Consider the following 22,001-nt stretch of genomic DNA (forward strand, 5'->3'; position numbering starts at 1 on the left):
GAATGTCACACCATCTCTTCAAACTTTCTTGTGCTCATCTTGAAGGAGCAAATACCACTAACTTCCCAGCGTTGTAGTGAGTGTTTGCATCTATACTGTAGCATTTAGCCCAGAGACTGACATGTGATAGGTTCACAGTAAGTATGAGTTTCCATTACTTCTTCCTCATGCCTTTCCCTCCCTTCCTCCATTTATAGTTCCCCTTTGATTTTTCTTCCTCATCTTTGCTTTCACCATTGTCTTCTTTTTCTTAGTCTGTGATGCCTAGTACAGGGTTACTGTCAGAAGGATAAAGACTAATTTTAAAATATTTTTTATTTCTTAAATTACATATTCATTTTCTCATTGTTTGATTGATTGATCCACTGGTTCATTCATTCCAATGTGTTTCACACAATAGGCCAACAGGCTCTGATTTGCCTCTTCCCGGGCAGGAGGCCCACCTTGGCATGCTGGTGCTGGCAGGTCTCCCAAACATGTGAGACGTGTTATCCTCCTGCCTGGCTGATTCCGGGTGCGCCTCATCCTTCTTAGCTCACTGCACACAGCCCTGGCTCACGTCCAAAACCGACAAAGGCGGGGAGGGCACTGTCCTGCTGTACAATCTGTATTCGGTCCCCTGCTACACCGTCCTCCATGCTCTCAGGACATGTCAGTCATGAAGCCCTATTTAGTGACCATTTCCATCCTTCTGATCCTGCTCCATAAGACTCCAGGTAATTCAGGCCTCTCTCAAAAGCTCTGGGGTCTTACGTGTGCTATTGGTATCTGGGTGACTACACATACCTAAAGCCTTTCTTGTCTCAGATAAGTTGTGAATGCTAACCCCAAGGTCCATCTCATGTAAAGCTCTCCCTTGGTTCTGCTCTACCAAGACCAATTTAAGAGGCTTTTGTTTCCTGGGGTTGTGGAGTGGTGAAGCATAAGATATTTTAGGTAGTGCTGTTACTGGGATGGAAGCCTGATTCATGTACCAGGTGTGAGAGAGCTATCGGAGAAATCAACAGGAGTTTGGAGTTTGGAGAGTGAGTTTTGTGAGAAGAGACGTGGAGGGAGTGAGCAATGCTATTTATAAAATTGGGCTGGACTAATGTTTCCATGTAATTTGGAGAGGAAATGGTATTTTGGTTGAATGGAACTGAGGGTGGAGTTGGGTAGAACTGAGAGTTAGGGTAGATTAAAGTTTGTAGTTGGTCTATGTTTTGGCTGTGAATTAGGACTGAGTGGTGTGGCTAGTTTTATGCTTCTGTTCAGGTTTATAACAGCTTTAGGTGGTTATCAGGAGAGATAGGATTGGGAGTCCAGGTTAGAAATTTGGTTCAAGTAGGAGTCTTATTCCAGCAGAACATACGTGGGGTTTATCTGGGAAGTAGTTGGCTTAGCCCAGTTTTGGGGGTGAATAAGTTTGAATAAGACAGTCAAATTTATCATAGCAGAGCTGTGGCTATTGAAATGGGGGGAATGAATGCTGGATGAAAAATATCCAGTGATATTTTCAGATTCTTAAGAGTTTCTTTAGTGTGATTTTCAGGGACACTGAAAACAGTAGATATAACTATCAGTAGAGAGGATAAATGACATCTGAAGTCTGGAGTATCCTCAACGTCTCTGTCAAACCTTGGCACATACAGAGAGACATAGGAGCCGTCTCAGCCCAGCCCTATGGAAAACCAAAATTGTTTCTCCTTTTTGGGGACTGAGTTCAGAGTTACTGTGTCTAGTGTTTTCTCCTCCCCTTCCTTCTCCCTCTCCTTTTCCCCCTTTCCCACCTTCTTCCTCCTTCACATTCTCCTACACCTTATTTCTCACCCTGGCTCATCTTCTTTACTTGAGAGACAATTCTCCTGTCCAGGAAAGCTCAGTTCCCACATCAGAATGGTGGTAAAAACCGCAGGTGGGTTTGGAGAAAAAAAAACAAACACCACACACACAAAAGGAAGACAGCACTTAATGCTTCAAAAGTTGTACAACGTGTTGCTTCCTTAATAACTATTTAATATTTATGCCTGGCAGAATTTATGGGCAGGAACTGTTCTGGACAAACTTTTCTGGGACAATCAAAGTCATTTTTTCCTTCCATCACCCCAAACACATGCATATGAAATTAAACTCTTTGAAAGCCAAGACTCTGCCTTTTAAGTTTATGTATTCCTGGTATTTAACTGAGTGCTTGGCACAGAGTAGGTGTCAGGAAATGTTTACTGAATGAATGAATTTACAAATGACTTATGCCTGATAAATACACACAGGTAGGGAGAACCTTAGAAGCTGGATGGGAAAGGATCATGTTTGGGGTGCACGGATGGCAGAGCAATCATGGAGCACATTGATCATGTCTCTAAAGACTGATGTGAGGATACTTAGCCCTCCCCCCCAAGGTTATTACAAAGTACGACACACCTTATTAACCTCCTCCTGCACAAACACAGCTGAGACTTTTCTGACCTGGTGCAAACTCCCCCATTCCCATTCCTCCCATGGGGAGACTAGGCCAGAGGTCCAGAAGCTCAGAGGCAATGCCGGGGTTCAAAGGCAGATCTTCCCTGATTTCAATTGGAAGATGGAGGGATCATCAAAGGTGACATTAACTTGATATAAGTGTTATTGTTTGTTGTGACAAGAGGCAATATAAGGGTTGAGCAGCTACAGGAGTGAGAAGTCATAAATGTCTATGCCCTGGCTGGGTAGCTCAGTTGGTTAGAGCATCGCCCCCATACACTGAGGTCACGGGTCCAACCCCTGGCAGGGCATGTACAAGAATCAACCAATGAATGCATACATAAGTGGAACAACAAAATTGATGCTGCTCTTTCTCTCTCTCTATCTAAAAATCAATCAATAAATTTTTTTTAAAAAATGTTTATAACAAAACCCTTGTTTGTTAGTTTTTGTTTGTTCCGTCACCTTAAACAGAATCCTCCTGGGATGGTCTTGACCTGCTTTCCACGTGGAAAGAGTGAGGAAAAGGCAGCCTGCCTGATCCTTCTGCTCGGCATCTATGCTCCTATCGGTCTTCTAGTGTCTCCAAAGTCGGAATCTTGGGTGCTCAGCTTCCGTGCATTGTGTTCAGGAGAAAAGGAAAATCCTCCGGTTCAGATGTTAACCAGAAGAGCGCATGTGCCACTCCGGGGAGGCCCCCTGCGGCTCTCCCTTCCCTATAAGTAGGCAGGTTCATAAGTGGCGGTTCTCAAAAGAGAGACAGGTTCCGTGATGAGGGCGAGGGTCCGTGTAGGAAATGCAGTGGCACCACAATGCTGGGGTGTGAATGAAGGAGCACCACGGCTGGTCAACCAGCAGGCTGGCTGAGGTAGCCACTGAGTGCCCCCTCTGGACTGCAGTGCCAACTTGGTGGGTAGTTGGTACACATACCAGCACTGCAGGGCTGTAGGATGTCTGCTTCTGAAGCATTTCTTCTTTCTTTTCCGCCCCACTCTCTAACTCCCCTTACACTTGAAAAATGTTACTTTGTTTTGCCAAAAAATTAACAAAGTGGTTTTTTGTTGTTGTTTTACTTTTTTATTTTTTTGCCAGGCAGGAAATAACATCAAACTTGCTTTGGCCAGTGCTTACTAGTGTGGGTGGGCATTGAGACCTATCCATGCTTAGCACTGAGTACGTGGTGTGGCCCAGAGTGAGTGCTGGTAAATGGATGTGGAATAAGAGGATGGGTGGATGGTGGAGTGTTCTTGAATGCTCAGCTATGCATGGTGGACTATCTTTGAAAACTGTAGATGCCTCAATGCCTCTAGACATCACACAATGTGTCACTTCCTCCTAGACATTTTATCATGTAGAGAAGCAATGTGACATTGAGAGGAAACAGTTGGGGCTTAATATCATGTGGACCAGAAACTGAATCCTGGCTTGGTCAAGCATGAGCTACAGGAATATGGACAGAACACAGCCTCTCTGTGATCCTCGGTGTCTTCATCTGATGAATGGAAATAACAGCAGGCTTTTGCAAGGGTTCAGTGAGATATTATTTGTAAAATGCCTGGTACACAGAAGATGAGGGATATGTGGCTGTGATTGGTAGCATCATTTCCTTTCTAATGCCTCCTTTGTCTTTGAAAGTTCCAGTGGGTAGTTAATACTATAGATGACTAATATTTATAGAACACTGATGCGTGGGTCACCGGCCAGCAGTGATCACGAAACGCTGCGGATGGCTCGTCAAAACGCGAGAAAAACACACACAGAGATAACCAGGTCCTGTGGGGGAATAGGAACAGCAGGGCCACTCCTCTTGTGGGGAGCGCCTTGGCCACCCTCTCTCCTGGAGGGCGCTGCTTGGCCACCCTCCCTGGTGGGGAGAGCGCACTGCTCCCCCTCTGGAGAGGCTTTTTATTGGTTTCGTTTGCATAAGAATTCAGGTAAAAGCTCATTACTCATTGCTAGGAAGTGAGGATCAAACAATAGATAACAAGGAAGTCTGAGGGCCTATTTTGGGTCAGGGTCAAAGAGCTGTAAAACTTTGAGGAACAAACTAACTTCCTCCTTGGACCCTTCTCATTCAACTGAGAGCATTCTAAACAAAGAAGGTTTCACAGGGATTTACATGTTCTTTCTTAGGCCTGATCACCCGGGGAATCCACCCTTTTCAGCACAGAGCTGCACCACCCTGTCATTGTTTCAGGCTTAGGTGGAGCAAGGGAACTAAGGCAACCAAAAGATAAGGAGATTTTCTCCCAGACGATGAGGACTCTGGCTATGTCAAAGCCGAGGAGTGAGGGTCCACCACCCCCTTTTGCTATAGCCCCCAAAGTCCTTCTTTTGGGGGCCTCCCACGTGATCATGCCTGTCTTAGGTCGTTCCCCCCTTGGGGAATCTTACCCATCTTTGGCTAACTGACCAAGCTTTGGGGTTCAATTATGAATGAAGCAGCAGAAGCAGCACTCCTGCCAGGGAGATAAGCTTTTGTCTCCTTGTTGGCTTACGGTTCCAAGGGCATTCCCTTAGCCTTAGCCTAAGTGGGGGTTACAGCTTCTGATACCAGGCAGGGCAGTTCCCAACAGAATGCTGATTTGTCACTGGTGTATTTTCAGGGGATAAGCTTGTATACACACAGACATGTGTGGATGCCTGATACATAGCCATTAATGCTCACAACTGAGCTTTAGCCCTATGTAGAAAATGTGTGTAGAGATTTGTACAGTGAGCACTTATGGTACGTGTTTGCTCAAATGTTTTGAAGGACAAAGGTGATCCAGGGGCTTGAATACGCATGCATTCGCTGCCTCAGAGTAGTTCCCAGCTGCCTCTGGTGAGAGCTGTGCGTGGGAACACGTCTGTCAGTGGACTTGGGACAGGACCAACAGGCACTCACAAGGGCAGCCCTTGAAGCCCTAGGACCCCAGGAAGACATCCATATCAACAACATTGCCTAATATTTGGTTTTTATTACTTGTCTGAGCATATTATATATGCTAATTTTATCTTCGTCACAATGTCAAGAAGTTGGCTCAGTTATTATGCCCAGTGTGAGGATGAGGCAATGGTGGGCTGGAGAACTGAAGTGACTTGCTCAGGAATGAAGAGCTTTAATGACAGAGCCCAGATTTGAGCTGAGGTGGTTTTGACTCCAGATCCTGTGCTCTTAATGTTCTTCGGGTTTGTTCTCCTTAAATCATGCTTCCTCCCCACTATTTTCCTTGCTGCATAGAAGCTAAACATGGCTATATTTTTTCCAGGTGGCTTGTTCCGATCCTACTTTGGCGGGAGCCAGGAGCCTTGGGATCCGTGCCACCTTTACCATGGCATGTGCAGAAACACCTGCAGGAAGGAGGAAATTCAGCACCTAACCTGCCCCAATGACCAAAAGTGCTGCCTGAAACTTCCCGTGAAAGTAACCAGTTCTAACAATGTGAAAAAGAACTCCAGCCTGTCGGTTACAGACACTTAAAGCTACTTGGAAATCTGAGTATCACTGACCATACGCCCTCCTGGGGCGCCCTCCCCATAAAAATGCATTCCTTCTCATGTGTGTGTCTTTCCTCTGTGGGTAGTCATCGCTGGGTAGGGAAAGGTCAGGCTGGGAGCTGGAGAGCCACAGAGTTTAGGAAAGGGCACTGGCAAAAAAGAAAAAAAAAGGCAAAGCAAATGGGATGTTAGGATAGCTCAGTAGATGGTGAGGGTGCCAGGAGATGATGCTTCTGCTCTGCTTGGTGTGTGAGGAGGGCTGTGAGTTATTCTGGAAAGCACAGAGAGAAGGTGACAACTGGATCGAGTCTGGGTGATCCAGTGAGCGTGCAGAGGCGATCACTGAGTCCCTAGGGTCAATACTGTGGGATCAGGACAGGGACGCCAGGGTTGCCTTTGATATCCAGAGAGCTGTCCTGGTGCGTTTGGTATGACGTGGTGTCCGCAGGAAGAACCGGAACCAGGTGGGTGGATAAAACGGAGTGTGGAGATCTGTTGTGCAGATGAGGGCAACATTTTGTAAGTGGTAGAGCTGTTGGGAAGTAGAATAAACAGCCTTGTCCCTGTCCAGTTGTGAGGCTGGAGGACCATTTCTGGATGTGGGACGGAGGTGATGGTGGTCAGGGGCTTGGAACAGAAGCTGGACATTGTACTTCATAACCTTTAAAATCCTTTCATTCTTGAGAATTGAGGAGTATTGTTTTCTCACGCCAAACTTAGTGACCACTAATGCTTGACATGCTGTGGAATTTTCACAGTGTTATGAATACTCCTCTTCTGTGGCTAATGTCTTAGCTCTCCCCCTCTTCGGAGCCAAACTAACAGAACCAGTGTTCCCAGCTACGCCCTGCAAGTTCCACGTCCCCAGTTTCACCTCCTGCAAAAAGAAGTCTGGATTTAGCGCTTATCACTTCACCAAAATGGCCCTGGTTCGCTCACCAATGCCTTCATTGTTGAAAAACTTGAGTATTCTTTAGGTTTTCCCATTTACCTTGCCACTGGCTACTATTTTCACTGCATTGCTCTCAATCCTTCCTTTTTTTCCTCTATCCATTTTTTATCATTGTTCACTTACAGTTGTCCCCAATTCTCCCCTTAGTACCTCTTTTTTAAAAAGATTTTATTTAGTTATCTATTTATTTTTAGAAAGAGGGGAAGAGAGAAAGGAAGAGAGGGAGAGAAACATCTATGTGCAAGAGATTCATTGATCAGTTGCCTCTCATACACCCTCAACTGGGGTCCTGGCCAGCAACCCATGAACTGACTGGGAATCGAACCAGCAACCTTTTGGTTCGCAGGCTGGCATTCAATCCACTGAGCCGCACCAGCCAGGGCCAGTCCTTCTTAAAAATCTTTGTTTGCCTTCACTTCTGGTCTCTGGGTGTTCTTTGTTAGTCCCATTTGGGGTTTCTTCTGCCACTTACCCCATGATGTATGTTATCTTCCCTATTTCTTTTCTCTCTTTCTCACTATGGACATTCTACCTGCATTTCTCATTGTTAGACAAATGACAATCCCAGACTTAACTGATGGACAAGAGGTCACACACTCAATAAAAAGTCAATACAGTTGGATTTTTATTTCTGTGGAATTTAGAGGTCTGATGAAAAAACTGAATGATGTTTATATCTTTGTGATTCACGGACATTCAGATACCTTTGTCAGACAGGGGACAGAGGCCTGGTAGAAACCAGGTTTCAAGGAGAGTTGCAAAAATTTTCTGGCACAAGCAGCATAGTTAGACACATATTTTAATATTTGAAAGAAAGGGTTCAGCATTGTAGTTGAAATATATAGTATTTCTAGACTTCCTGTGTCAGCAGTATTTGTAGAGTGAAGGTGGTTGCGGCATGCTAGATTTCAAGCAGATTCCCATCTCCCTGGTTTCTACAAATCTTAGAAAGAAACACAACTACAGAGACAGAAGGGTTTGTTCCCTGCTTCCCACCACTGCTCAGAAGCTGTGTGATCTTGGGGAAGTTCTGTATTTATACATTCAACTCAGACTAGGTCCCAACTCACATATTAAATTACATATTTGTTATGTCCTCCTGGATTTCAGGCTCAAAATGTCCTAGACTGAATTCTAAATCTGTTTGCTTGCCTGAAAACCTTTGCCCTTCCGTTTCAGTAATTGACACTCACAATTTGTTCTGTTGCTCAATTCAGAAACCTAGAGTGAGTCATTCTCGATCCCCCCTCACCCCCCAGATTCATCTCAAGGCACCACGTCTAAGCCATTAACATGTGTGTTTAGGTCCAACTCTTAAACTGATCTCAATTTAATGATTTGAAATCAGCCTTTGCACAATTTTAAGTAGAGGATTCACTATTATTACAGTGTAATTCTCAACTAGTTAAGAAACCCTTCATGCTTTTTATTCCCTTGAATGTACATTTTGACTACTTTAGGAATTTCTAATGTCATTTCCCTTTCTTCTTCTCAAAAGCAATGTGATTTCCTTTGTTTTCAAGTGCATATTTGTCCATCTTAATTTTGTTATCCGTACTCCCACTAAACAGTGTCTTTGACATCTGCAGTTTTGTAAGGGCTCCCCCATTCTCACCAACATCAGTTTTTCTCCTATTTTCCTTCTCCAGTTTCACTTTTTCCACTGTTTATCAACACAAATCTTATAGGAGTTTTTTGAGGTATATTAAATTATAGAGGAAAGCATGTAATTTTGATGTTAAACAGTGGGGTGACGTGAGTCCCATCCCCTAGCTGATGGGCACCCTCCTCCTTTGTGCATAGGGTCAACCCTCAGGCTGGCTGACTGTTAGGGCTGACATCAGCCACCGTGTATGAGCGGCTGTGTGACTGCCGACCACATGGAGCAGAATTTGCCTCAGCAGGATCTGGAGCGTGTCGAGGGCTCCCTTTCTATGTGCCACTCGTAAAGCTAATTAAATCCTGTTTCGATGTTGTCCGAAGCTGGCCACTGGATTTGTTGGTTCTGGGCCTTTTAAGAGGGACTCTGGTGCAACCAACGTCAGACACTACCTGTGACTGGCCCTGGGCAACCCGCTTGGAGCTACAAAGTGATCTACAGTCTGTGGCTGTCTCCGCTGGGGCCGGATGTGCGCAGGAAGGACCAAGCTATGCACCAAGGCCCGCTTCCATCAGCACCAAGTCTGGGGAGAGGTCATCAAAGGCCCAAGGCATCCCAAAGTCCACCTCTGCTTGCTTCCATCTGCCTCCCCCTTCCAACTGCCCCATCAGCTCAGTCACTAAAAAAGCCTCTGGCAGTTCTCAAGTTGTATAGGGGAAGTTCGCAGCGAGTCAACAGGTAGGAGCAAGGGGTATTCACCAGGTTGGTATAGGTTCAAAGTTGGTGCCAGTGCTGGGTCTGAGGCTACTCAGCAAATGCCTCAAGCCTTTCTTGTAAGGCAGGTCTAGCGATAATGAACTTCCTCAGTTTTTCTTTATTTGGAAAAACTTTATCTTTCTTTAATTTTTAGAGGATAATTTTGCTGGGTACATATTTGTGTAAAAATGTGGGCTCTGGACTCCTTTGTTACCTAGAGTTAGCAAGGAAAAGACTGTGGGGGTCCTTAGGGGAGAAAGCTTCATGTGTTTTCCACAGTGATGAGGGCTCTTTGGTCCTTTGGTGGCAAAGGCTGCTGGGGTTTTTTTCCTCCCCTTTTCCAGTGCAGACAGAGGTCACTGATGAGGGGCTCCCCTTTGGTCCTGAGCTTTGCTGGGCTGAGGTGGGGTGATACTGGTAAAATGCTTCCAACACTTTTAATGCAGCCGTTCCTGGTTTTCGTGCTCCACTGGGTTGCTACAGATTCTTCATTATGCTCTGTGGCTCCCCCAGAGCCATTTTCACTGGTGGATACTTAAAAAAAATTTTTTTTTGTCAGGGAGGGAGAAATACTGGGATCTTAGTTTGCTGTTTCACTGACAATATTACTTCCTGACTTGTTTTTCACCTTCTGTATTTTTCTCCCTTTTTCCATCCCTCAGTTTCCCCACATCGTTTTTTTTTCTTTCCTTTTATCTTGATGGGTAGTACATTGCTGTGTATACAGTAAGTGCTGCTGACTAATGCGGTATACTCCTGACATGAATGTAAAGAAATATATTTTTAAAGTTTCTTGATTTCTCATAGTAACTTAACTAGCTTTTTTCATTGTTGAATGGATTAACTCTCTCATTTATTCCAGTTGGTCTTACACAATATATAAACTGGCTTTAATGTTACTTTGTCTCTTACTGGAAGGAGGGCCCACCTTGATGTGGGTACTGGCAGAGCTCCTACATGCACATGGAGTTCCCCGAGGACATGTGTAACACACGTTATCTTTCTGCCCGGGTGACCTCAGGTGTGTACCATCTTTCTTACTTCACTGCCCACAACCCTAGCCTCCTTCGGAAACTAATAAAGGAGGGCACGGCCCTGCTGCAAAGATCTCTGTTCTGCCCCTTGTGTGTGCCCTCTGTCCTCTCAGAACCTGTCAGTTATGAAGCCTTATCTAATCACCATTGTCATCTTTCTGATTCTGGTTCATACGACTTCAGGTAACTCAAGGTACTCTCAAAGGTTCTGGGGTCCTGCCTATGGTTTTGCAGTTTTGGTAACCTAATGTCAGACAGCTTAGGGATGCTAGCCAGCCTCAGGTTCTTATTATGCCAGCATTCTACCAGCCTCATCCTGCCATGATCCACTTAAAGGTTTGGTGCTCCTGGATGGAGGAGTTGTACAGAATATGGGGCATGGAGCATATTAGAGTGACAGTGTCATTAGGATGAGAGCTTCAGACTTGGGTTATATGTGTGGAATCAAGTCCAAATTGAAGCTTTTATTTATTTACTTACTTACTTACTTATGTTTAGAGAGAGGGGAAGGGAAGAAGAAAGAGAAGAAGAGAAACATCAACATGTATGGGAGTTCTCATGTACTCCCAACTGGGGACCTGGCCCACAGCCCAGGTATGTGCCCTGACTGGGAATCGAACCAGCAACCCTTTGGTTTGCAGGCCAGCACTCAATCCACTGAGCCACATCAGCCAGAGCCAAATTGAAGATTTATAAGATGAATCAAGGTGTTCCTTTGGAGAGTGGGGAATGAATTGTGGTCCAGAGAGGATAGGGCCTTTTGGTTGGAGAAATGGTAGAAAATAAATAGTAATTAGCTGCAAGTAAGTGATTGTATTTATGGAATTAGGCTGGGCCAATGGTTTGGGAGAGGCTTTGGTTTGGAAATAATACTTGCGGTTGAATGGATGTTGCAGTGAAATTGGGTGAAACTGGGAATTGGAGTAGATAGGGTTTCTATGCAGGGTTGTTGTTGAGTTGAACCTGGATATTGGTGCTGTGTGGTTTGATTAATGTTGTGTTTGTCTTGGGACAGTGTAGTATGGAGGCAAGGCTGGGATTTGGAGTTAGATTTGTCAGGTGCTTGTGTGAAGGAGGGTGAATGTGAAGTTGATAGGGATAGAATTTGTATTTACTTTGTGTAGGGGGCTGGTTGGACTTAAATCAAACACCTGAGTCTTTCTGAATTTATTTAGATAATCTCAGTGATGAAACTCCTCAGCTTTTGTTTGGGATAGTCTTTATGTCTCCTTCATTCCAGAAAGAAACTTTGCTGGATAAGGTATCTTTGGTTGACAGATTTTTTTCAAAATTCTGCACTTGAATGTATCATCCATATTTCCGTGGCCTACAATGTTTTTGTCTGTTTGTTTTTTAAAACGTCACTAAGAAAATTGCTGATAGCCTTATGGGGTTTCCTTTATATGTGAAAATTTTTTTTCTGCTGCTTAAAAATTTTTCTCTTTGTCTTTGACTATAGACAGTTTTATTATAATGTGTTTTTCAGGTTGAACTTTTAGGTGACTCATTAATTTCATGAACATGCACGTTTAATTCTCCCTGTATTTGGGGAGTTCTCATCCACTATTTCTTTAAATAAGCTTCCTGCTCCTATATATATCTCTCTCTCTTCTTTCTAGGACTACAGTAATGCACAGGTGATTTTTCTTAATGGGAATCCATAATTGATGTAAGCTTTCCTCATTCTTTTTCATTCTTTTTTCTTTTTGCTCCCCTGGCTGGATGATTTTAAATGATATACCTTATAGCTCACGAATTCTTCCGCTTGGTCAAACCTGCTGTTGTAGGTTCCCATTGAATTCTTCTGTGCAGTCATTGTATTCTTCGCCTTCACTAATTCTGCTTGTTTCTTTTTAGTGGTTTATATTTTTTGTTGAACTTATTTTGTTCATGTAGTGTTTTTTTCATTGAGCTGTCTGTGTTTTTTTATAGCTCTTTGATTTTTTAAAGAGGACTATTCTAAATTATTTGTCAGACAGCTCACAGATCTCTATTTCTTTAGGGTCAATCATTGGAATTTTACTAGTTTTTTATGGTGATGTCATGTTTATGTGATTATTCACTATCCTTGTGGACTTGCTTTGGTGTCTGCGCATTTGAGAAGTGGGTACCGTTTCCAGTCCTCACAGGCAAACTAACTGTGGAAAGCAAAGGCCTTCAAAAGTCAGCCCATTCAGAGATGCTGGGTGGGCCATATGCTGGTATCCCCAGGAGGGTTTGGCGCCGGAATTTTGGGCACTTGGTGTGTCAAATGCCTGGGATGGCAGTAGTCAGCCTGGTCCCGGGTCCCGCCAGAATCCTATGTCCACATGTGCCCCCTTGCAGCCTGGGTTTGCTGGTGTTATTGGAAGACTGGGACCTCAGGAGACAAGCCAGCACCCACATCTGCAGGAGATAGCCAGTGCTGGGTTGTGCTGAGAGCATAGTCCTGCCAGGGTCATCTGGGCCCTCTGGAGCCAACAGGTCCTCTGGTGAGAAACATGGGTTTACAGAAGCCCACTAGCATTCCGGTCCGATGGAAGTGGTTAGTGCTGGGGTGGGTTAGGAGTGTGGGTTTGTCAGAGTCCGTTGGATCCTGGGGCCACAGAAGCTGCCTGGATCCATGGGAGCCAGAAGGTGCTATGGTAGCTTGAGGGCCTGGGTTGGATGGGGCCCTCTAGGACCCTGAAGCCAAGGATGCTTTCTGGAGTGGTGGTAGCCACCTGGGCCTGCTGAGCTACCTGGGGGTTGCTTGAACTGATAGGCACCTGGGTTCGTAGGGACCTGTGGAGAACCTGAAACTGAGGAAGCCAGCTGGAGCCACTGGCGATGCCCGGGGTCACTGGTAGCTGCCAGGGTGAGTTGGGGCCTGGATTTTCAGGAGCATTCTGGGAGCCCAGTGCTGCCAGAGCTGCCGCAGGCATGGAAGCCTCCTGAGACCACTAAAGCCAGCAGGTTTCAGGGTGAGCAGGGAGTCTCAATATGTGGAAATCTGGTACATGGCCTGGGGCCACAGAGCCTGTGGATGCTGCGGTTAGCTGGAGGCCTAGATTCATGGAAGTCCACTGGGAACTTAGTATCATGCATGCCACCTGGGCAAGCAGGAGCCAAGGTCACATGAGGGCCCGAATTTGTGGAAACCCACTGGGACCTTGGTGTCAGTGGGAGTCATCTGCAGCCATGAGAGCTGTCTGCTTCCCCCTTCAATTCCGTCGATGTTTGCTTCCTACATTTAGGAGTCCTTGTCCTGAGGCTCCCATGGGACCACAGTCCCCTGAAGCTCTCATAAGTAGGTGTGCCTACCACTGCTTCCAGCAGCCTCCAACCTGACACCAAATGACACCCCATTTCTGTCAGTTCGCTAAGTCAAACAAGACAGAAACTAGCCCCTCAGGTGCTCTGAACAAATCCAGAATGTTGTAAGCAAACTCCACTTTCCCTTCCATCCTGATGGAGCCACTGAAAATCGGGCGGCTTCCTCATCACCGTGCCGTGTTGCACCAGAGAGTGGGTGGGGCAAAAGTGAGAAAAAAAAAAAAAAGAGAGTGGACGGGGACAAATGTTCCCAACATTCTTTTTTTAAGTATGTTTTGTTGATTATGCTATTACAGTTTTCCTAATACTTTCCCCTTTGCCCCTCTCCGCCTAGTACCCCTCTTCCCTCGAGCAATCCCCCACCTTTGCTCATGTCTTCGGGTTGTGCATATGAGTTTTTTGGCTTTTCCATTTCTTATACTTTTCTTAACATGCCCCTGTCTATTTTGTACCTACCAATTTTGCTTTTTAATGCCTATACATTTCCCCAACTCTCCCATTTCCTCCTTCCCACTGATAACCCTCTGAATGATCTCTATATCTATAATTCTGTTCCCGTTCTAGCTGTTTGCTTATTTTTGTTTGTTTGTTTGTTTGTTTTTCTTTAGAGAGGGGAAGGGAGGGAGAAACAGAGAGAAACATCAATGTGTAGTTGCCTCTCGTGCGGCCCCCACTGGGGACCTGGCCTGAAACCCAGGCATGTGCCCTGACTGGGAATCAAACCTGCGACCCTTTGGTTCACAGCCCATGCTCAATCCACTGAGCTATGCCAGCCAGGGCTGTTTTTGTTTTTTAGATTCAGTTGTTAATAGCTATGAGTTTGTTGTCATTTTAATGTTCATAGCTTTGATCTTCTTCTGTTTAAGTAAGTCCCTTTAACATTTCACATAATAAGGACTTGGTGATGAACTCCTTTAGCTTTATCTTGTCTGGGAAGCACTTTATCTGCCCTTCAATTCTAACTCATAGCTTTGCTGGACAGAGTAATCTTGGTTTTAAGTCCTCGCTTTTCATCACTTTGAATACTTCTTGCCAATTCCTTCTTGCCTGCAAAGTTTCTTTTGAGAAATCAGATGAGAGTCTTATGGGAACTCCTTTGTAGGTAACTCTCGGCTTTTATCTTGCTGTTTTTAAGTTTCTCTCTTTATCCTTAATCTTTGGCATTTTAATTATGTGTCTTGGTGTGGCCCTCTTTAAGTGCAAGTTTTTTGCGATTCTGTGTTTTCTGGACTTTTTTTTTTTGCCAAATGAAGGAAGTTTTCTTTCATTATTTTTTCAAATAAATTTTCAATTTCTTGCTCTTCCTCTTCTCCTTCTGGCATCCTTATGATTCAGATGCTTACACTTTTGCAGCTGTCCCAGAGCCTTCTTATTCTCTCCTCATTTTTTTGAATTCTTTTATCTTCATTCTGTTCTAGTTAATTGTTTTTTTCTTCCTTGTGTCCCAAATCGTTGATTTGAACCTCAGCTTCCCTCTCTTCACTGTCAGTTCCCTGTGGATTTTTCTTTGTTTCACTTAGTGTAGCCTTCATTTCTTCCCTCTTGCTTTTGCCATAGTCAATGAGTTCTCTGAGCATCCTTATCACCAGTGTTTTGAAGTCTACATCTGATAGGTTAGCTATTTCGGTTTTGTTTAGTTCTTTCTCTGGAGTTTTGTTTTTCTCTTCAATTTGGGCCATACTTCTTTGTTTCCTCAATTTGGCAGAATCCCTGAGTTTGTTTCTGTGTATTAGATAGAGCTCCTTTGACTCCCTGTCTTAGTGTACCAACTAAGTTGTAGGGGGCAGAACTTTAGGTATTAGCCAGGACAGGGCAACCCACTTTGGGAATTCACTGCTTTGTGGTTCTGTATGTGGGGGAGGAGTCAGAGAGGGGACAATGCCACTGAGGCTTACTCATCACTCGCCCCATTTCCAGTCACTTCATCCCCTTCCTATATTCAAGTGGTGCTCCTCCAGCTGCTGCCCTGGTGGTGGTTCCCAGAGGGGGTAGTTTTGCATTCATTATGGGCCATGCAGGCCCTTTAAACAGATTCTCCCAAGAGACTGGCAGTTTCTTCCACTGCCCCAACCCCCACTGGTTCTTACAGCCAGAAGTTATGAGGCTTTAGCTTCCTGGTGCTGGAACCCTGGGCTGCTCGGTCTGGCCTGGGGCTGGGATCACTCACTCTCAATGCATCCCTCCCAATTTTATCCTCCCGTGAATGTGGGACCACCAGTTCCACTGGCCGCCTCACTGCCTTGGCTTGGCTTGCCGCTGCCATGCCACATCCTCTCCATCCCTGCTCCCCAGCTCTGCCCCTCCTACCCATCCGGATGAATGTGGCTTCTTTAAATCCTTGGTTGTTGGACTTCCATGCAGTTCAATTTTCTGGCTGTTCTGGGTGATTTTTGGTTTGCAGTTAGTTGTGATCCTTCTTATTGCTGTGCGAGGAGGCAAAGTGTGTCTACCTATGCTCCCATCTTGACAGAGAGTTACCTAACATTTTTGAGTGTAGATGTTTTTTGGTTAGGTGTTTGCTTTATTAATGTATGTTCTTAACTGGTTTTGTTACCGAACAGACCCCGGGTGTGGTGAATGATATACTATTACTGAATGGACCCACCCTTGTGCTCTGGGGGTCCCCCACCCCATACTAGGTCCCCTTTGCCTGCTTCCAGGGAAAGATGTCTCTTAGTGCCAGAGACTGGTGAAAAGGAAAGGGATTATTTATTTAGAGAGTTGTACAAACTTAAGAGTAATGACTTAATGTCTTCATTGAGATCCCAAAGTCCTTTAGAATACTCACAAATACACAGTCCCTCTTAACCCCCTCTGCCCAGTTGGGGTACCATATCTCAGAAAAAGAAATAGAAGTCCATAGTTCTTCTCTGCTCAAGCTGTGTGGTCCCAAAAAGATACCGCATGGCTACCACTCCTGGGTTTAAATCCCCATGCCAATTTTCCTCAGCCACACCATTTCCGACTCCTCCCACAATTGGCCACAGCTGCCACCATTCCCATATTTTTCCAGCTTTACTAGGCCACCATAGTAAGTCCGGGCAGGTATGGCCCTGTGGTATGAAGCCAATCATCTCCAAACTCTTTCACAGGCTCTGTAACCAGGGAGAGTTGCCTCCCAGTTACATCATGGGTTGAAGTCACTCCCATCCCCTGGCTCAATGCATGGCCACAGCTGTTTAACACATCTATGAAACCAGTTAAAGGTTATAGATATGTTAAATGACTGTTCTAGAGGTTGTCTGAAAAACTGTTGCTATTCAAAACTACTCTCAATGGCCCTGCTCCATGCGTCCCATCCCCCAGCTCAGACTTGTGGGGGTGAGGACATCCTATATATATATTTTTTCTAATATTTCCTGGACACCCTGAGTTCTGGACCTCATTACAAATCCCTTGGCTGCCCGTTGGGGCCCCCCTTGGCTGCACCCTGTTGCAGTTTCTAGAGTTCCTTTCCACAAAGTTCCTTTGGTATCTATGTTGTATATTTCCTGTTTCTATGAGGGAAATGAGGACTTGAAGCTTTCTTGTCTACCACCTTGCTGATGATGTCACTCCTGCGTTCTGAGTCACATAGACCAGAACTATAACTATAGTTCTCTCCCTTACCAAACTGGGGGCCTCAGCAGAAACATCACATCTCTTTGTGCTATACTTTTCTTGTGTTGACAAATGGATACGATGATAGTTTTCATTGAAGCAACATGCAAAATTTCTTGACACAAGTGGTGTTAAATGTTTGCTAGTAGTTCTTATTTTCTTTCCAAAGGCCCTATTTTTTCAAAAACCCAACTATTACTCCTGATTAATGCTGATAGAATGCTAGCTATATATGCCAGGAATTGTATGACTAAAGTATTTTCAGGCAAAGGATATATGTGTTTGCCAAACTATATATATATATATATAGTTTGCTTGTCTGTATATGGTTGTGAACACACACCTATACACCTGTGGGTATTTATTGCAAACACATATGTCCATGTTCAGTTTGTGTATGATTGTGGATCTGTGAATAAATTGAAATGACCACATGTATCCATGCTATTGTGCCCATTGTTTATTATTTCAAAACATAGAGGCACTGGTAAATATGTGTATGCCCTAACTTGGAGTAGACCCTGGCTATCTCAAAAAACATTGAGCATTAAGAACACAAGTTCAGGGGGTTGGGGGACAGGAAAAAAAAAAGAACACAAGTTCAGGCCAACTGGAACTTGCCCAATTTTATAGTCTTAAACTCTCAGAAAAATACCTTTATCTGATAATAATAACAATAGAAACAACAACAATAATAACAAGAAGGACTAAGGTTTAGTTATCTCTTAGTAAGCTTCTTATTCTAAGAACTCACATATATAAACTCATTTAATAACCACAAGAACCGAAGGAAGTAGTCTCTTTTATTATTACTGCTATTGTACAGATGAGAGCAGTGAAGGGACAGAGAGCTGATGTTCCTTGTCCAAAGACCAAGATCCGGTAAATAACAGAATGCAGGTTTGAGTCTAGATGATTTTGATTCCAGTCCTGTGTGCTTAACATTCCATGTCTTCTGTTATCATGGCTGTGTAGAGTCTAACCAGGGCCATATTTTTTCCAGGAGGCATGAAAAAATTAATCCCCAAAATTAAGACACAGAAATTTGCAAACACATGTGAGGGAGATGAAGGAGTATGCAGAAAGAAATGCAAAGAATCTGAAACTGCATTGCACTACTGTTTAAACAACAAAATATGCTGTGTGAAATCAACTTCAACCATTCCTACCAACGTTGTTGTGGAGGACACTGAGTGGAGGAGATTTGTCACCACCACAAGTCATCCTTTTTACTGAAGAGCCTCAACCTTTTCTCCTTCTTGAAATCTTCCTGTCAAATATCCCCACTATAAAATTGCATTCCAGCCTCTTGTGTCTGTCTTTTATTCTATGAAGATTCATGATTGGAGGAGGAAAGCTGGGTGGGAGCTGTAGAATTTGGTAAGAAGCTCCAGTCAAGGAAACAAAATGCTGAGACAGTGCAGAGAAAGGGAGATTATATTTTGCCTTGCTCACTACAGACCATGAAAAAGACATAGACAGGTACTTCCCAAAACTGGATACTTAAATGGTCACTCTACATGTGACTGGGTGTCAGTACTCATTACTTATCAAGGAAAAGCCTACTACAACGTCAATGAGCTCTTATTCAGCATATGCCAACGTGGCTGAGCACATGACAATGCCACACGCTGTAGGGGATGGAGAGGAACTGGCGCCCTCAACTTCTGCTGGTAGGTATATAAATGAAACATCGAACATCTGCTTAATGCCCACTTACTTTAAGCATATACATGCAGAAATGTATACATATATGCCATATCATCACATTGTATATCAAATCATCATGCCTTAAATGATACAATTTTTATTTGTAAAACAAAATCAAGTAAACAAAGAGATGTCTCTGGGAGGACAAGGAATGCATATACAAGGCTTAGAGCAGGTAGAAGTACTGTTCAGGTGTTGGTTACAGAGAACATAAGTCTGGTTTGCAAGAAGACTCTTCCCTGCAAAGGGGGAAGCCTATGAAAAAGGGGGAAAGAAACATGAATTCTTAAGAGCACAGGTTGGTTGTGAGGCCCATGGTGGGAACTGAAAGGGAGATTCCCAAGGTGGGCAGGAAGTTATCATAGAGTATAGAGCTGATTTCTTTAACCACTGTGCAGCTGAAGGGTTTAAAAGGAAAAATTGAAAATGGGTTTTAGATATAATGCCCTGGCAAGTGAATAGAAAGAATAAAGCGAGTCAGAGTCATAATGGAAAACAGAGAGAGCACAGGATGCGAACGTTAAGTGCATGCACTAATTCGGTAGGGCTGCCATGAGAAAGTACAACACAAGGCAGCTTACACAACAGACATTTGTTTTCCCACAATTCTATAGGCTACAAGTGCAAGGTCAAGGTACTGGCAGAGCTGGTTTCTTTGGAGGCCTCTCTCTTTGATGTGTAGATGACCGTCTTCTCTCTGTGAAGACGTGGCTCCCTTCCATGTGGCTTTGCGTCTTCTTCTACTAGGGATGCAAGTCCCGTTGGGTTAGGGCCTGCCCTGATGATGTAGGCCCGCCCATCTGGCTTCGATTCCAGTCCTGTGCACTTAACATTCCCTGTCTTCTGTCCTGGTGGCTGCACAGAGTCTAACCATATGGTTAGACTAAAGGATTTAACATAATTACCTCGTTAAATTCGGACCCTATCTCCAAATGCAGTCTCATTCTTAGGTCCTGGTGATTAGAGCTTCAACAAATGGATTTTGACATTTTGAGGGGATTCATTTTAGCCAGTAATAGTGAGCAAGGAGAGGTGATGGTGGATTTAGAACAGCAGAGGCCAAGATGGAGAGCAGGGGCTATGGAGGCAGACCTGGGAAGCCTTTGCGGCCGAAATGATAGGGGGGCAGGGAGGAGCAAGGAAGTGTGTAAGATGTATTTTAGGGTCATGGTTTGAATACTCGGGTTGGGGCCACGTTCCTGTTTCTCAGTCTCTCTTCATCTTCCGTATCTTTGCCTTCTAAGGTGACATCTTCTAAAGTCACAGGTAGAAAGTGGATTTTCACCATTATTTCAAGAATACAAAAGGCTTTAAGGCTTGAAAGGCATATGGAACTTATAACCTAGTCCAACACTTCCATTTTGGGGATGGGCAAACTAGTAAGGTGACTCAGCAACATCCTATTAGTGCATCTGGATTTTCCCGGCATCCTTTTCACTTCTGTAGGACTAAGGGCCTGGAGTCATGTTTACTCAGCTCTCTAAGACCCCTGGGCCCATTTGCGGGCGTAATTTCTCTAACCAAAAATATATAAACACTCTTGGTACAAGAACAGGAAGCTGCTAAGGACTTTCTGCAGCCACTGGTGTGGTCTGGGTTGAAGCTGCAGTATTAACTGGAATCCCAGGGTTTGGGTAATCTGAGATCCTGATTGATCCACTCTCTAGGTACCCCAAACACATCCTTTTAGGTTTGGGACAGAAATGTTACTTTGTAGTATTACAGTGGGGAAAAATGAGAGAATTGATGTGAAAGTATTTTGAGAAATGGGTTAAAGGGTAAGGTGCCGCCATTATTGTGATGACCGTACCTTGTCTTTCAACCGTGTTGTCTAGACAATGATGTCAATAGTGGCTAGAGGTAATTTTCAACTTCAGACATGAGCGGCCTTGGCCTCTGAACTAAGACCATCTGCTGAGTGGAAACAATTTCCTCCTTAACTGCAACTCAGAATAATTTGTATTTGTGCCTGGACATACCAATCGGCTCTGGGCCTGCTACATATTTTAACCACAAGGGGGCTCACCGAGCTTTCCCGTTCAGCACACCTTCCACGTTCAGGAAGTGCGTTCTGGGGAGGAAGAGCACAGGAAAGCTTTTCTTACCGCAGTGATCTTTTCCACGTGGAGGAAGCACCATGCCTGAACTCGGGCACCGTGGGCTCAAAGTGCTGCCACTGAGCCAGCCATCTGCGCCTTCGGGGCGAGTCATTTAAACGCTATGAAGTTGAGTTTCCTCTTCTGGAAAAGGAACATACCTTTTTTTACTGTGCTTCGCTTTCTCGTGTGTCCCTCCCAGATATTGTTTATTTTATGTTTTCTTGTGACTGGAGGCTCCGTAGCAACCCCCAGCAAAACAGTTATGACTTCCTGAAGGTTCAGATAATGGTTAGCATTTTTTTTTAGTAGTAAAGTGTTTTTTAATTAAGGTTTTTTAGACATAATATTATTGCACAATCAATAGCCTACAGTATAGTGTCAATAGAACTTTTACATGCACTGGGAAACCAAAAACTCTGTTTCCCTTTTTGCAGGACTCACCGTGTTTAGGTGATCTGGAACGGAACCTGCAGCATCTCTGAGGTGTGCTGTAGTTTCGCCTCGTGAAGCAATTGTTAGGACAAAATGAGGTTGTATATGTTAAGGGCTTAGAACAAGGCCTCACACACAGAAAGTTCTCAGTAAATGTTGAAGGTTTTTGTTTGTTTTTTACTACGTTCCCCTTCCATTTGGTTGGGGTGGACATGGTTGCCCCCTGGTCAGAAGGCATGCCAATCTTTGGACAGCCAAGTATGACTAGGAGATTAGGTGAGGGATAAATTCTAATACTGAGACCATGAGACAGAGTCTTGGGGTAACCCTTGAGCTAAATAGGCAAAGACGACCTCTGGATCACACGAGCCTATTTCAACAACCCAGGGTGAGGCATTTGATTCAAACGAGGGGCCAAGGTGGGATTCGCATTAGTGTGGAAAACTTCCCCAGCCTGAGACCTAGTAGCACATAGAGGCTTAGGAATACAGGATCCAGACCCTATAAAACTGTCTTACCGTGAGAACCAATATTATCAAACACATCCTGGGACAATCCAGAGATATTAAGCTACCCAGGACTAGAGAGACGACATAGAGTGATAG

At 44.4% G+C, this 22,001-nt stretch overlaps 1 protein-coding gene across 1 annotated transcript; it reads left to right on the forward strand.

Moving 5' to 3' along the window:
- Positions 1-627: 627 nt before the first annotated feature.
- DEFB116 (defensin beta 116) lies at positions 628-5,976 on the forward strand. The gene is made up of 2 exons (XM_045833628.1): positions 628-716; positions 5,691-5,976. The coding sequence occupies exons 1-2, from the start codon at positions 650-652 to the stop codon at positions 5,900-5,902; spliced, it is 279 nt and encodes a 92-aa protein (XP_045689584.1). The 5' UTR covers positions 628-649; the 3' UTR covers positions 5,903-5,976.
- The last annotated feature ends 16,025 nt before the right edge of the window (positions 5,977-22,001 follow it).

This window comes from Phyllostomus hastatus, unplaced genomic scaffold (assembly GCF_019186645.2).
Source record: "Phyllostomus hastatus isolate PE091 unplaced genomic scaffold, TTU_PhHast_1.1 phas_contig_17, whole genome shotgun sequence".
Taxonomy (NCBI): Eukaryota; Metazoa; Chordata; class Mammalia; order Chiroptera; family Phyllostomidae; genus Phyllostomus; species Phyllostomus hastatus.